General features: G+C 45.0%; 1 protein-coding gene across 1 annotated transcript; it reads right to left on the minus strand.

Moving 5' to 3' along the window:
• Positions 1–625: 625 nt before the first annotated feature.
• Positions 626–14570, minus strand: LOC125327184 (cholesterol 24-hydroxylase). Its single transcript, XM_048306431.1, has 15 exons — positions 14397–14570; positions 12467–12544; positions 11881–11962; positions 11261–11334; positions 10498–10584; positions 9763–9901; positions 9059–9169; positions 8138–8294; positions 7749–7811; positions 6469–6541; positions 5938–6022; positions 4016–4126; positions 3667–3755; positions 2711–2777; positions 626–1893 (listed from the first exon to the last, which is right to left on the minus strand). Exons 1-15 carry the CDS (start codon positions 14522–14524, stop codon positions 1732–1734), a joined length of 1506 nt encoding a protein of 501 aa, XP_048162388.1. The 5' UTR covers positions 14525–14570; the 3' UTR covers positions 626–1731.
• Positions 14571–15955: the final 1385 nt, after the last annotated feature.

Here is a 15955-nt window from a genome sequence, read left to right on the forward strand (position 1 = left end):
TGAGCAGAGCCCTGGTGTGGTGGCATCTCACATTTCCACAGCACAATTTGCCAATGTCTGCCAAGCTGTCTATGTGCTGGTCACAGCATATGCCACTCCTGTCACAGCCTGCCCCCCCACTCCCCACAGCACCGAGATACTGCCCTGCCTTTGACATATTCTCAGGATTCAGCCATTTGTTATGCCACCAGCACATCCAGCCTGACCAGCATGGAACATCCCGCTCCCTATTGTGTCAGCTCCTGGAACACACATCCAGCTGAAGAACCCTCAGTCTCCCCAATGAGGTTTTATTAATGTCTAGGAGGATATAATCAGATTTCCAGCACAAGGTCTTGAAGAGCTGGTCTACCGATAGATGGACTAAACCTTCCCTTGCAATACAGGTATTGGTACCCCAGGTGCAAGTCATGTTATTACACTGTAAGGTGTTGATTGTATTATTAAGAGCAGCATAAACCTTCTGAAGCTGCTATCCCACTGCTGCACTGAACGAGATGGTGCACAACAGGAGCAAAGTCAGGGAAAGCTCTGGGATCTTACTGGTATGGAAACTACCACAGGAACCTGACAGTGTATGGACTGTGTTCTTGCCCTTTTAATTCAGAAAGATAAGAAACAAAAGTGGCAGCATCAAATGTCTTTAATTTTCTCTATTTCATTATAGAGGATGCCCAAACTCCCATTAGGTATCCACATATTTCTGGAAGGCAGCATTTACAAATGATAGTTTTTCTCCCTGGCAGAGCCTGGCTGCAGTGGCAATTTGGGCACATCTGCAGAAGAAGGGAGTGCAGGACCTTCCCTCTCCTGTCTCTGTCTCAAGTTACAGACACATTTTTTCAGTGGCAACACTATTTTAAGCAGCATTTAGTTCAGGCACTTATTTCCAGCCCTCCTGTACCTACTAGACCATCTGGTCTGAGTGTTACTGTAGCTTTGTGGCAAACAAGATGGGGAAAATGATCCAGGTTAAAATAAAGGCAGCAAGACTTTCCCAACAAAAAAGTGTCTCAGAAGAATGAGCACAGGCTGTGTGGAGGGGTAGGAGGAAGCAGGAGAGTCCCTTTATACAGTGTGGACTGGGAATCTACACTTTGCATAATATCAGATGAAAAGTAGAAGAGACTGAATAAAACCAGGCAGTAGCAGCAGGAGAAAGTAGGTGGCCTCAGACTCTAATTTTTTTGGGTTTTTTTTCCAGATTGCTCCTACCAATTGTTCTTCACATTTGGAGCAGGGCTAGAAAAATTGCTTTGACCAAGAGACTATCTCTAAATATCTCTTCCTAAATTCAGCCCAAATCTATGCTCTACTCTTTTCTGATTTCATTGTGTAAGTAGGAAACTCCCCAAACAAGGGTTTACTTAGACCATGTTGTGTTGTATATAAGCTTAGTGGAAACTATGAGCTGGGATTGGAGTGTGGGATTCTGTGGCGCTCCAGGGACACTCCAGTGAAAGGATGTTCTTTTCCAAATCTGGTCAGAATGAAACGGTTCCCCAGGAAAAGAAAAAGCTTGGCAATTCCAGGTACGCTTCCAGATTGAAGATGCTCAGTAGAGTGACTCTCCTAAGGTTTTCTTCAGTAAATTACGAGGAAGGTTAGAAATAACTTCAGTCTAGTAATCGTCTAAAGGGGTCTGAAAAATCTAAACTTTGATTAGTGTCACAATCTTCAAAATCAGAAGAAACACTAGCACTATCATGACACACTCTGCTCCCTGAGTAGTCACGCCTGGCAGCCTCTTGCAGAGCTCCTTGGCTTTAATTTACATATTACTCCATCTAGTGGCTTTAAGGTTCCAGCCTCCACTAGTTGAAAACTCTGTCCTGGCACCAGCTGGATTTCAAACCTCTGCAGCAACTTTGCCATCACCACTTTTACCTCCATCTGTTAAGAAGAAAAACTCATGGTCAGTGACAGCAAATACAGCTTGGACTGCAGCTGCTTAAAGTCAGTCTACTATCTTACACTGCTTTGTCAATATAGAGATTTAAAAGTTAAATGTTACTATGTTAATGCAGCCAGCTGAGTTTGGGCAGGAACCCTGGGACTTCCCGGATTTGAAGACAACTGACAGGCCCTAAGTCCTTGTGTTTATGTGTTAAATCCATTTTGGAAGTCACACTGTAAAACTAAAGCACTCTGAGCTTTGGTGCTTAGATGAGCTCACAGCACAGACCCGAAGCGCTGGCCTCTGGCTGTCCTGAAACACTCTCTGCCATGCTCGTACACATTAAATTGTTCCTTCTGTCCATGTAGCCCCCTCCTCACCTTCTCTGTTCCAGTTCTGGCTTGTGTCCTCCTCCAGCTGATGTTTTCCCTGCCTTGATTCTGTCAGTGGCAGCCATGGGATGATCCCCAAGGCCCTCTGCACATCCCCTGTGTGCTTGACTTTGGCTGGCAAAGGGATGTTGACTGTGATTCCCATTAAGGGGTTTGGATTCAAGCAGGCTGACCCAGGACAGTTTGGAGGGAGTGCAGCCTGCTGCTCCTCCCTGCAGAGACCTTGGCTGCATGGATGTCTGCTCTTGCATTTGAGAGACATGCCTCTCATGGGCATGGGGGGAGATCTTCCCTCTAAAGAGAAGAGGGTCAGTGCACAGGACATCAGTGTGGCATCTGGTGCCCACCACCAGCCATGGTCAGCACACCCTGAGCTGGCACAGTGCTTGCTAACAAAGTGTTCTTCCAGGCCTCTACTCACCTGTGCAAACACCTGCCCGATGCAGGATCGGGGTCCCAGAGAGAATGGAAAATAGCAGTAATATGGCCTGCAAAGAAAAATGTTCAAAATTACAATTACAATTTGTTTGTAAAGAAACAAGCAAATATTTCATCACAGCAGCAAGGAAATGGTCTAAATATCCCCTTGCCTATCTGACTTGTTAAAGCAGTCTCCAAATTAACTCTTTTTTTGCTTCAGAGAAGCAATACATCTCTGCAGCACGTTTCCTCATCATCTCTCCTTACTGTATGGCTCAGCTGCCAGCCTTATTTCAAAGCTGAATGTCAAGCACACTCTAAATGCTCTCCAGCCTGTCATGAGGATGTCAAAATCCACTCAATTATTGGTCTTTTGGGCAGCTCTTAACCATGTGAGTGAGAAGGCATTTGGTTCAGGAGACCAGACTAACTTCAGACTAACTCTGAAGTTAAAGCTGAAGGAAAACTCCTGACTCGTGAAGTAGTTGGTGCTGATCTCTGCATCTGTTTAGTCACTGGTCCCTTCTATTGCACTCCTGACCACCGACTAGACTTAGGCTGCTTGCCCATGTGGCTGAACAGCATCTTCTCTCCCTCAGTCCCTCCTCCCCTCTCTAATATGGAGACATCTCAAGCACTCTGGGACCAGGGCTGTCACACATTAAATGCTTGTACAGTTCTAAGGTAAATATTCAACCTGGTTTGGGCCCAAAGCTTTGACCTCAATATAAACATTTAATAACAATAATATTTGTCTTTTTTTGTAAGGTAATGTGGTCTAAAGAATTTTTGAACAAAAGCTGTGCATTATTGCTCTCTATTTACATTCAGATGATTTAGTGTTACTCATACTGGAATGGAAAAATAGTTTTATTCTACTTTTCTTTCCCTTGAAATCTCTTCCTGTAATGGTTTCTTAATACATATTTAATAACATGGGAGTAAAAAGAAGCTCACTTAGGTGCATCTTTGCTGAATCGATCTGGATCAAAAGTAAGTGGATCCTTGAAAAACTTTTCCATCCTTCCCATTATATAAGTGTTGAGCTGGCAAGAAAGAGTTTATTTTTGTTAGTCAGCAGCATCACACTGAAAATGCTTCTTTGCTGTCAGAGGTATAAAACCATAAATGCTTTCCACTCTCCAGTCCCAACTGAGAGTCTTAATTCATACCCCAGTTTTGGTCAAAATTTTAGAGAAGCCAGTACAAATATGCCCAGGGAAGATTTTGGCCCTCTCAACCACAGGTCCATTACATCTGGATTAACTGGGGCAGCTAAAAGCTGCTGGTGGTGGATGGGACTCACAAAGACTGTGGTGTTTGCAGGAATTCTGATGCCATTGACAACGTACTCCTTCTCCAGCCTGCGGAGCGTCCCTGAGACGGGTGGGTACAGCCGCAGTGACTCCTTCAAAACCTTCATCAGCAAAAAGCACAGGAGGTCAGTTAGTTCATAGACTGTAGGAAGCAGAAATATAATTAATTACCTCCCTGTGGCCTTTCAGTTTAGCTAAATGGGAGGTTTTGACTTCTGAAACAGATGCTGGTGTATCTGCCTTGGACTCCTGTGGGCAAAATACATGGCTAGGTCAGCTCCTCCAGGCCTAGTTCCTTCTTACAGCTGGTAAAATACAGAGAAAAAGACACAAAACCCAGAAGAAATCCTGGAAGAGATCTAACACCTCAAGTCAGATCAACAACTAAGTGAAAAGGCAAACTCAAAGGGAATATCTAAGAGTGAAGTCTCCTGCCCCAATGAGCTGTTCTGGGCACTGGCTGCCATGAGGGTGGGTGATTTCTCCCACCTCCTTCCCACTCTCAGCTCCTGCCTTTGTCCTGGTTCTGCTGCTTGAGGAGCCAGGCCAGAGCTCCAAAATGACAAAAAACAACCTGGTAAAGGAAAATGAGTAGGGAATGTTGAGGAAAAAAATGGAACAAGACTATTTCTTTTGGTGTCAGTGAGCTGTAAGAATGGCTTATTTCATCAAAGTGAAACCTAATTAACAGTGCACATGAGCATCACACTGAAAATGCAATTAACTGCGTGCATGCACGAGTGGACTAATGAAAAAGAAACCTGGACAAAAGGATTCAGAATTGCCTGAACAACAGGAGAGGAGTCCCACAGTCTCTGATACTCCAGTGATGGACTGGCTCTGACCAAGGGTTACTGATTTCGGTTGTACAGATCCAAGCTGGTGTTAAATAAATGGTCTGCTTTGAGAAGCTCTCATGTGATCTGTCTTAAAACTGAAAGGCTTAGATACCTCATCTTAATTGGAGTGGTATAATTGTGATGGTGTTTGGAGAAGCCTAAGGAAGCCTGCTGATTTCTGTAATCACCTAGAGTTGCCTTTTCCTTATGAGAAATAGACCTATGAAATCTATCTGCTATCAAAGCACAGTAATCTGTGGGATGGGATGTGCCAAATGGTAAAACACTGTTGCTCACCTCAGCAGGGCAATTTAAAAGAAAAAGGACCATGGCAGACTACTAAAGTCTGGGCAATTTATGCAGAACAGCTGCCAGGACTGTGATTCAGCCTCTCCTGAGGGCTACTGGTGTCCCCCGTCTTGTAAAAAAGGAAATGCAACACAAACACTGGCTAATAGCCAGCCCTGGCTTTGCAGTTCATTACCAACCAGCATTTCTATACACAAGACCTCTTTTAGGACCAAACTCTTTCCCCTACCACCCCCCACCCCCGAGTGACTGAAGAGGGTTTCTAGACTAAATAATGAAAAATTGACATTAGAAAACCCAGCCATAATTTTTGTCTATCCTCAAATCCCACTTTATGGCATATGGTGAGATCCTAGCTGGAAATGTTTTAACAATAATCAAACAAAACCAGACCTGTGAATTACGAAAGTGTGTGGGATTCACACACAGGTTGGGCTCAAATTTGCACACCCTTCTTAAAATTACAGCTATTGTTTCACCTTAAACATGTAGGGATTATGCAACTCTACTCTAGCTCCCAAATTGGTAATAATTAAGGAAAGCAGTGAAGGAATCCTGTAAATTTGAGGAGCATCCTTCACAATAAGGCTGGGCTGCTGCAAACGTCTCGGGCTACCTGCTTGCTGACTCTCTGGAAACAAACACTATCAGGATAAAATATTAACATTGTTTTTAAAATTTTAAAAGTGTGGGGGCTCCTCCATGACATGTCAGAGGTGCTACCAAACAGCTTTGCCTGGTATCTTACCTCACTCCCACAGTACCTGTGATAAGTAGGTGAGTTTGCCAAGATCCTCATAGTCAACATCTCTCTTGGCACCAAGAACCTCATCCACTTCAGCCTGAGCCCTGCAGTTCAATTAAAGCTCGTTAGCTGCAGATGCCTGTTTCTTGCTAGGCAAGGTGACAAATTACATTCTTTTACTTTCCAGACACTGACACTGGACTTGCACACCCATCCTCAGGCAAAATGCCTACCAATTCCCAACCAGGCTTCCTGAACTTGTACCTCATATCAGGATGAGGCAATGTGCATATAGGGCAGCTGAATCAGGTGGGATTTGGGACCTGCATGTATAAAGGCTTTGAAAAAAGTCACCAAGGTGAAACTGAAATAATCCATCTTAATGTTTTTCTTTTTATAAATTTTGGATATATTGGTACTATGAAACTGTTTATTTTGGAAGGGAGGCTAGAATTCATTGGGAACTGATCCTATCTTTTTAATAATCCTTACAATTAAGTTCACCTTGAAATTAACATCAAGCTGGGTCTGCAAATTGGAGCACACATACCTTTCCAGTATTTCAGGATGCTGGCCCAGTGCCATTACTGTAAATGTCATCTGATTTGAGCTGGTTTCATGACCTGATGATAACAAAACTCAGTTTAAAGGTTAGTATAATAACATGACACAAAGATGGTCTACTAGGGTGACTGTGAATAGGAAACTTTAAACATCAAACCCCAAATGTTTTATTTCAAGTATGCTAGAAATTAAAAGAAATAATAAAAGGGATGTAAAGTCTACATAAAGAGCTTTCAGGAATGACAAGAAAAGGACATAGCTGGTAAAGATATGACCCATCTTGCCCACGTCAAAGCTGCAGTGGTTGCATGCAGCACCCATTAGTTATGAGCTCCCTAACAGGAGGGCTCGTGAGGTCCAGCATTTGTTTTGTCATATTATGGGACACCCAGTTCTGCCAAAGCACAAGGATTTACTGGTTTTGAGGGAAAACAGAGCTCCTTACCATCTTCCTTTGAAAAGTCTGCTTTACGTGTTCGGATGACCCTGCTTGAGCAGGAAGGTTGGACCAGAAGACCCTTCCAACCTTACCCATTTCTGACTCTGTGATGTGGACAGTTTTCCCTTTTTTTCATAGACAGGCATATGTACTATTTTAATGCATTACAGAAAAAATACTTCTGCAAAGATGTCTGCTGCAATAATATCTTTCTTGCCAAAGAACAGCATTTTGACCTCTCCTTCTTATGAACCTAAATCCTATTGATCTGCAAAAGGTTTCTCTCACATAATTACTTGGCCCATACATTTTCTGATTGGCTTGACAGTGCCTTCTCCTACTTAGGCAAGAATGGCATTTAATCATGTGGGTGAGGTAATGCAAAGACACATGGAATAAGTAAAAGATGCTTTTGGTGGGGTTTAGTGGGATCTGGGTGGGAGGGCCAGAACCCCATAAGGAATAGCCTTGCACCCCAGTGGGCAGGGGAAAGACAGAGGCTGGAAAACAGAGTGGGAAGCCAGTGGTTGGAAAACACCAGCCTGGCAAGATTTGCTGTGTTGATATCACTGAAAGAGGACAATATATCATTTGTGTATGAGAAATTAAGAGTTCTTTTCAGACCTCACCCTGCTGGAACTGTGCCAGTGTAATACTGCTGTCTTCCAACCAAGAAACTCCTGGTTGCAGCAGCATCATGTGGAGTGATGATGTTAATCACGGTGTTAATTATGATTAACAAGGATGTTAATCATGACCCTGTAGACAGCTCAAGAATGAGTACAGCTTCCCACATGACATATACAAGCATTAAAATAGCTACCAACCTGCAACAAAGAAAGTGATAAAGTTATCCAGAATGTTTTCATCATCTCTACTTTCCTCCAGAGCTGTCAAGATAGAAAAATAAATGGGATTAGAAAATGCCCCTGTGCCCCAGCTGGACCACTCACAATGCTCTGCCCTGTCTGGCACATATTGGCTGAGGTGGCATCGAGAGAGGACACTGAGAGAGTGCGCATTTCAGGGATAACTTGTGACCAATATTTGATCCAACACAAAGAAACAGGGAATTTTCAAAGCAACTCTCACTATCTTCAGTGTGAAAACAACTTTAAAGGAGGATTCAAGTTCAGATCCCCAAAACAATCCTCCCTGAACTTCATGGCAAAACATGCCACAGAGAAATTCACCCAAACAGCAACGTGTCCCTTACCATCTCCTTTCAGAATCTGTGTAAGAATATCCAGCGCGGCTTCTTTCCCATTCTGGATGGCTTCTCTCCTCCGGTCAATGCACTCCTTCCCCACACGTCTCAACAGCCTCACACTCTCCTTGGCCTCCTTTACCAGTTTCCGTTGCCCTGGCATGAACTGATACAGAATTTCCTGAGTCATTTTATTCCTTTTGTCGGTAAAAAATAATGTCAGTGTTATTTTACAAGTGAGCGCCTTGTTTTCTGCAAAATGACAATTGTCACAAAAACACTTGCTCTCCATGGAATAAACTGAATGCCTACAGGATGAAGGGTTTGGGCTGAAATATTTCAATCTGTGCATGCTGATGTTGTGTCTTGTTGGTGTTTTGGGCACTGTGAGCAAATTTCCTCACCTCTCCATGGAAAGAAACTGCAGCATGCAATGCCGAATCTCACCCCAGTCTCAAAAAGGAAAACAGGAGCTCTAAAAGCCTGAACTACAGCTTTCATGAGACACTGAAATAATTCTTTACTTTAATATTTCATATTACATCCATAATTTCCTAGTAGATGAATTTGGGTTGAAAATGTAATTTTTTAATGGCAAGAATGCTCAAATTTCTTCCACTCTGAGTGAACAAATTTGTCCTTCTTGTACAAATGGCAAAAATCTCAGGTTTTTATGGGTATGAGAGTGTAAAACCATATCAGAAGGAGACACATGCAGGGGGGAAGAAAAGACAAAAAAGAAGCATTAAATATTAATGTTAATTTTGCAAGTGTTTTAAAGCACTAATGAATTTTATCTTGAGGCACATTGGAGGGAAAGATCTACAGACGACTGTTTCCCCAACATGACCTTGCCCATCTTCAGCCCACAAACTCAAGCAGGAGCAGCTGGATATGAGGAGAGAGGACTGAAGTGAGGAGAGTACAGACCCGTATGAGGGGGATGCGTGCCTTGTTCAGCCCCTCCATAATCTTAGTCACAGCGTTTGGTAAAGGTGTCTGGTCATCGCTCAGTGCATTTAATTCCAAGCCAAAGGCTACCTGAGGAGCAGGAGAGAAAAAGGCAACTTGCTGGGGCGGGGGTGAAAGAGCAGGATAGCCTCACACCGCTGCCTTTTCCCCTAAAAATATCTCAGGCTAGATCCTACCTTGCAGAAGGCTGCAAGGGGACAGCAATATCTACATTATGTTATTAATCCACCCTTATTTGGGTGGATTAATAATTTACTACTGCTCTCCATTCATACCAAACTGGTTTGCATAGAAAGGGAAAAGACAGTGTAAGGCAGACTTCATGCTGGCGTGTAATGGCAGTAACACAACCTCCACCCATGAAAAGAGCCCTGGTGTGTCCCTTTTGGCATGGAGGGGTGGGAGGTACGAGGCTGAAAGGACTTTTGCAAAGGGTCCCCATCCTGTGAGCCACACCTAGACCATGCAGACCCTTCCCTAACTGCCCCTTCCCAAGGCTCAGCCCGAATGGAAGTGGCACAATTAGTCCTGCAGGTCTTCTGGCACTGCTGGGTAAAGGTCTTTCTCCCTGCCTCCAGCTCCTGATCCCATCCTGCTGCTGGTAGGCATTACTTCCATTCCTTCCTGCCAGTTGCAGAGGAAATGAGAGGGACAGCTGGTACCTTGCCAATGATATCCATAGTCACCCGGCTCATCATCGACAGCATGCTAAACTCTGTTTTTCCATCTGCTTTCTCCTCTAGCTTCTCCATCAGCTCCTCTGCTTTTTCATTAAAAGTTTCCATCAGACCAATCAGGTAGCTGAACAATCAATAAAGATGAGTAATGGGGGCTCTGGAGAGGACATCTTTGCTCAGGCAAAATAACTTTTGTTATCTTCCATAGAAAATTGTAAAATTTTTTTAAATTTATAATTTATTTTTCTAAATACATTAAAAAGCAAACAGATAAAATGAGCTACATTCTTCTTACAGCAGCCCAGCTCTGCCCTGCCATGTAATTAACATCTGTCATTGCAAAGGGCTGTGGCCTGTGCCTGTCAAGGCACATGGACTTTATCTTTGAACCCTACATACAATGCATCAAGGCACACTAGGAAACCAGACCAACCCTCTGCCTTATCTTTTCCAGCAGGATAAGGCAGCCATAACCATGCTCCAGGATACACAACCCTGGGACCTTTCTACCATTGCTGAGTTCATAGGGGTGTCACTGTTCCATGGGAATTCTGGTCAAATTATACTCGGCATGGGAATAGTGTGCTGGATTCTAAATTAAATGTGATTTTGGCACGAAACTTTTTTTTTTTTCCCCTCTAAGTAACAAATAGTGGCAGGGAGAAGCATGACAATACAGTAAAAATAACAGCTAGATCATCCTGGAAATATTTGCCTTACCTTCGGCTGAAAGCTGGATCCATTATCCTCCGCTGCTTGCGCCAATGCTCATGGTTGCAAACAGTTACCAAGCCATTCCCTAGAAACCTAGCACATAGGAAAACAAGGAAAGGAACAGTTTTATGCAAGGGAGCCAGCTGAACCCTGTGTAGTCACAAATACAAGTATTTCACATCTACTTTCTTTTATTTTTCCCATGTGTAGGGAGCACCATTGAGTATGAAACCATTGCATCACTGTGGACAACAACTGAACCACAGATATTTTTGCCAGGTAGATGTGAACTGCTGAGTCCAATAAGATGCTGTTTCATTACAGCTGTTATGCAAATAATTAATATAATAATTGGATTATTATATTTTTAAAAGCTTCAGACAAACAAAGAAAAATTCCTTTTTTTTGGAATTGAATTTAGAAGCTGCAAACTGCCATAACTTATGGAATGCCCTAAAGTCAGTGCTCTAAAATCTGAGAAGTTTGATGATGGTCTTGAGCAGACTGCTCTGAGACTAACTGAATATCCCCAGGGGGAAAAAAGATACATGATCAAGGTAAAACAAAATCCAACATATCCTCCTCCCTGACTGGCAAGACATTTGACTTGGCATGTATTTTAATAGGTACATGCTGCTTACATATGTCTGGAATTAGAAATTAATCCCCACACTAAGGTAAATGGTCTGAGTCAAAATGTCATGCCTGTGATATTATTAATCTTGCACTTATTTTCAGATCACAGTGGCTTCAGATGGGTTTTGCCTACCTCTCACCAAACAGGCTGAAGAGAGTACCATACACGATTGGATCCTTTGGGTGCTGTGGTGACATCAAGAACTCCTAAAATCAAACCTCAGGTCAGTGAATACTGAGTGCAATCCTTTTCCCGGACAAAACACAAAATGTCACTTACACACATTTTAGCTCTCTTCCTTCTGCAGCAATAGTCTGAAGAGTAGATGAATTACTTTGTGTGCCCTGATTCCCCAGTTCCTGTGCTGCTAGCTTGCTTTGCATGCCTCTAGTGCTTTTTTGCCCAATGACCTGAAATCTCACTGTGTTGTAATTGCAAAGATTAAGAGAAAGAAATTTGGTCTCTTGTACCTCATTCATTTGAGATATTAAGCTCTTGCAGAGAGCCTGCTTTTCACAAGTGGTAAATGTTTGCTATATGTGCTGTTCAAATAAAAGTAACAAAATAAATTAACTGACCAAGAAAAAGATAAATCGGGGCAGCCCAGAGAGCAAAGCACCTCATCCTCCTAACCCAGCCAGAGCCAAGCACAGATTGGCTGCTCTATGCTGCTCTGATCGTCAGGCACCAGCTCTCCCCTTATGGAGGAATGGGCTGATCCCCACTATTGATCTGGCTTTATTTTTCAGTACCTTCACTCCTTCAGGACTCACAATCAATAGTGAGATTCTGTGAAAGGCATTAATTCGTACAACAGGTCCATATTTCTCTGCCCTGTAAGAAGAGAAAATTAAAAGAAAGAGAATTATGGTACAAACTACCAACATGTAACAGTTCAGACCTAATAACCTCGAAGGACCAGAGCACATGCAGTGGGAACTACCACAGTCCCCAGTGAACAAAGCCATTAAGAGAACCACAGAAGGACAGAATCATCAAGGCTGGAAGAGACCTTTATGATCATCTGGTCCAACTGTCAACCCATCACCACCATAATCACCCCATAAACCAAGTGTCACATCCAGACGCCTCTTGTACATTTCCACAAACTTACTCCACCACCATCCTGGGCAGCTTATTCCAGTGGCTATCCATTCTTTCAGTGAAAAAGTTTTTTCTAATATCTAATCTGATCTGAAAGATCAATGCTCTTTCTCTAGCTCCTCTACCAACCTTCCGAATGATGCTAATTATGTAATTCAGGGTCTCTGTGCCTTGATTTCTCCATTTGTGCTACAGGACTACCCCGTTCAATGTTATTGATGTGCCTCAACTTACCACTGCAGGAAGAGATCTGGTGTAAACTCCTTTTTCCTCAGCATTCTCCATATGATTGGCAGGTGTCCAAATAAAAAGCTGCAGAATATGAAGGTTAAGAGTGTCATGAGGATGCCAGCATGGGGTTTTGTATGGATTGCAATCCTTGTTGCTCAGTGAGTGTTGCTCATGTTTTCCTCATAAGGGAAGATGCAAATAACTCTGAGCTGTGCCAATGCCCAGCCCTCACCAAGCTGGTAAACTGGGTATCAAAGATAGGCTGGTGCTTGCATGAAGCCAGGAAGACCAGTACAGAGACGAAGGATGAGGTCTTTTTTTTATGCTGTATTATAGGAGATTTTTGGGTCTGGGTGGGAGCCCCCCACAAGTTGCTTTGCTCTTTGCCTGGCTGACCGAATCTCGACTGCAGCTGTTACGCTGCTGTACATGAAACTGACATTTGCATTAAATACTCTTTAATACATGCTCCTCCCTGGTAAGTGTAACTTCATTTCTGTCAATGGATTTCTGTTAAGGGAAATTAGGAACCATCTCCTTCTGTCCAAAGCCATGTCATTTAAAATACTGAGGAGGATAATCACTGGTTAATACGAAAACTGAAGAGATTAATAAAAAATGTTAACTCTTCAACAGCTGCATTAAAAACCTGTAGATCAATTCCTTCCTTCAGCTGTGAGTGGCAAATTCCCACCAGCTTTGCATAAATCTGAGGGAAGATTTGGCCAAGCTCCTTGCTAAATGAATCAAGCTGCACTCAAGATCTGTTTTCCATTTGAGAGACAGAGAGCCATGCTATCATCCTTTTCAGTATAAATAAGCTATAGGGGGAAAACAGGCTCTTATTTTATTACTGTTGGAACTGGGAGGTGCTTAAAATAAGAAGAACTCAACAAAGTTACTCAATATCTACAGAAACTTTTAATCCTCTACTTGTTTGATTCCTCCACTGTAACTGGATTCCAAAATGATGTGAAAGCCCCAAACACAACACAAGTCCTTTGTTAGCTCTGGAAACTGCTCTATCTGCAGCACAGGAAACAAGGTCCACTCACAGCTCCTCTTGCATGCCATCACTCTACAGTGTTACTTCACACCACAAAATGAACCTAAGGACAAGGAGGTTCAGGTATGACAGGATCATCCTCTCTCTAGTCTTGGTATCCAACCCCGATTACACAAGTAGGCTGAAGCCTGGAGGTGGGCAGGTGTGGTGTCCCTGTGAGGCTGTGTATGAGTGCTGCTGTCTCTTCCTGTGGCATGTTATGGAGGGCATGTGCACCTACAGGTGAGGTTAAATGGGAAGCCCACATGCTGCTGCAGGAACCACGACTCTTTGTGTCAGTGCTGCCACTGCCTTGCTGGCAGCTTTCTCACTACTCTTTATCACTTATGACATTTTTATTTATTTTTGGCAGAAACCAAACACCTGGCTTATGAAGGAGAGCACGGAAGATGCCTGGTGGAGTTAGTGTCAATGTGCCCCCTGGAGCAGTGTGGGACGGCTGGTGCTGCTGGTCCCTCCTGCATGGCTGGTGCTGCTGTCAAGTCCCTGTTCAGGGTCATGAGCAAACGCACAGCTCGGGTGGGCGACTCCAAAGCGCCCCTTCACGCCGCTGTGGCCAGCCGGGAGATGTAGGTCAGGACACGCAGCCCCGGCCAGCCAGGCCGTGCTGCTGAGCAGGATCCTCAGCGATGCCAGGCGGTGCCGGCGCTTCCCGGGAAGCGGGCACACGTGAGTGCTGTGCCCAGCCTGCGTGACCCCTCGCCGCTGCCCTTGCCCGCACCCGCCAGGCCCGGCCCGGCCCATGGACACCGGCTGGAGGGTTTATTTTCTGCTCTGGCCTTGTCTCGGCTCCAGCCGGGCAGCGAGCGCTCTGCGGAGACACCGAGCCGGCCCGCCGCCGCCTCGCCTGCCCGGCCAGCCCCTTACCTCTCCCGCGGGGCGCCGGGGATGTAGTCGTACTTGGCGTGGATGTACTGCACGTAGCAGCAGTACAGGACGAAGGCCAAGAGGGAGAGGGCCAGCAGGAGCCCTCCCGCCGCCCACAGCGCCTCCATCCCCGCCGCCCGCAGCGCCTCCTCCCGCACCGAGCAAAGGGCGGCCGGGGCGGGCCGGAGAATCCCCGGCTGCGGGCGGGGACGGCCCCGCTTAAAGAGCCCGGCGGCGGCGGCGGCCTGAGCTGAGAGCCCGGCGCCGTTCAAACACACCCCCACGGCGTGTGCCGATGAGAACGTGTATGCAAAAGGTCCAGAGGAGGACACGAAAATGCTCAGAGGGCTGGAGCACCGCTCCTGTGAAGCCAGGCTGAGACAGTCGGGGCTGTTCAGCCCGGAGAATAGAGGGCTCCAGGGAGACCTTATTGGAGGGGCTGCAAAAGAGCTGGAGAGGGACTTGTTATAAGGAAGGGCATGTAGTGAGAGGACAAGGAGGAATGGCTTTGGACTTAAAGAACGTAGATTAACTTAAAAACTAGGTATTAGGAATAAATTCTTTACTGTGAGGCTAGTGAGGCACTGGAACTGGTTGCCCAGAGAAGTTGTGGATGCCCCATCCCTGGAAGTGTTCAAAACCAGTTTGAATGTGGCTTTGAGCAACCGGGTCCCTTTCAATCCAAACTATTCTATAATTCTATGATACAGATATGTGTGTGTGTATGTATGGGTATATGCTTTCCTGGGTGGAGATGATGCTCTGCACAAGTACATGAGGAGGTCAGGAAGGATGCTGCACCTTAGTCCAGCAGTCTTTCAATCACTGCAACAACCTCCATGGCCTTCTATAAACCCTCCCCTTCTTCCTTCCTCCTCAGAGATTTGCTAGCTCCCTCTACCAATGCTGCAGCAGGTTGTGCCCACACCGTCCCTTTGAAGGTCGCCTATCTTTCATGCAGGGTGGCTGACGCTCCTCTCCACCATTCCCACAGCTCTGAGTGCAGCAGGAGAAGCAGAAGCAGGATCCCTGCAGCCCCACTATGCCCAAGGGACAGCAAGCACTGCCAATCAGACTTTCACAGGACAACCCCATCACACACTCCTTCTCTGCACAAGCTTTGCTCAACCATCTGGAGGTAGCATACCAAGCTACCTGGAATTTTATCACGTGTATTTTCCACTTCTGGGTCTCTACCTTGTTTGGCAGCACCATAGAAGACACTGCAGGAGTTTTCATCCCATTTCCAATGGGGTGTATTTTCCCTGCACCTCTCTCCCAGCAGCTCCCATTTGGCCACGCCTCTCTGCAGAAGGAGGGAGTAGATGTAAGTCGTGGAACCCCCTGTTTTTGTCCATCTGATGGATCAATCATCTGCCAGGCACCTCCAAGAGTCAGCTTGCTACAGTTTCCAGGTGGAAACTGACTGTGCTAGAAGGCCACAATCTGCAGGTTTTCCTTGGTTTTCTTAGGTCATTTATGCTGGTGTTTGAGACTAGCAGATCAGAGAGAGCAGGGAAAGACTATCAAAGCAACCACAGCACATGCTGATGTAAGGT

Source organism: Corvus hawaiiensis, chromosome 6, assembly GCF_020740725.1.
Source record: "Corvus hawaiiensis isolate bCorHaw1 chromosome 6, bCorHaw1.pri.cur, whole genome shotgun sequence".
In the NCBI taxonomy this organism is placed as follows: Eukaryota; Metazoa; Chordata; class Aves; order Passeriformes; family Corvidae; genus Corvus; species Corvus hawaiiensis.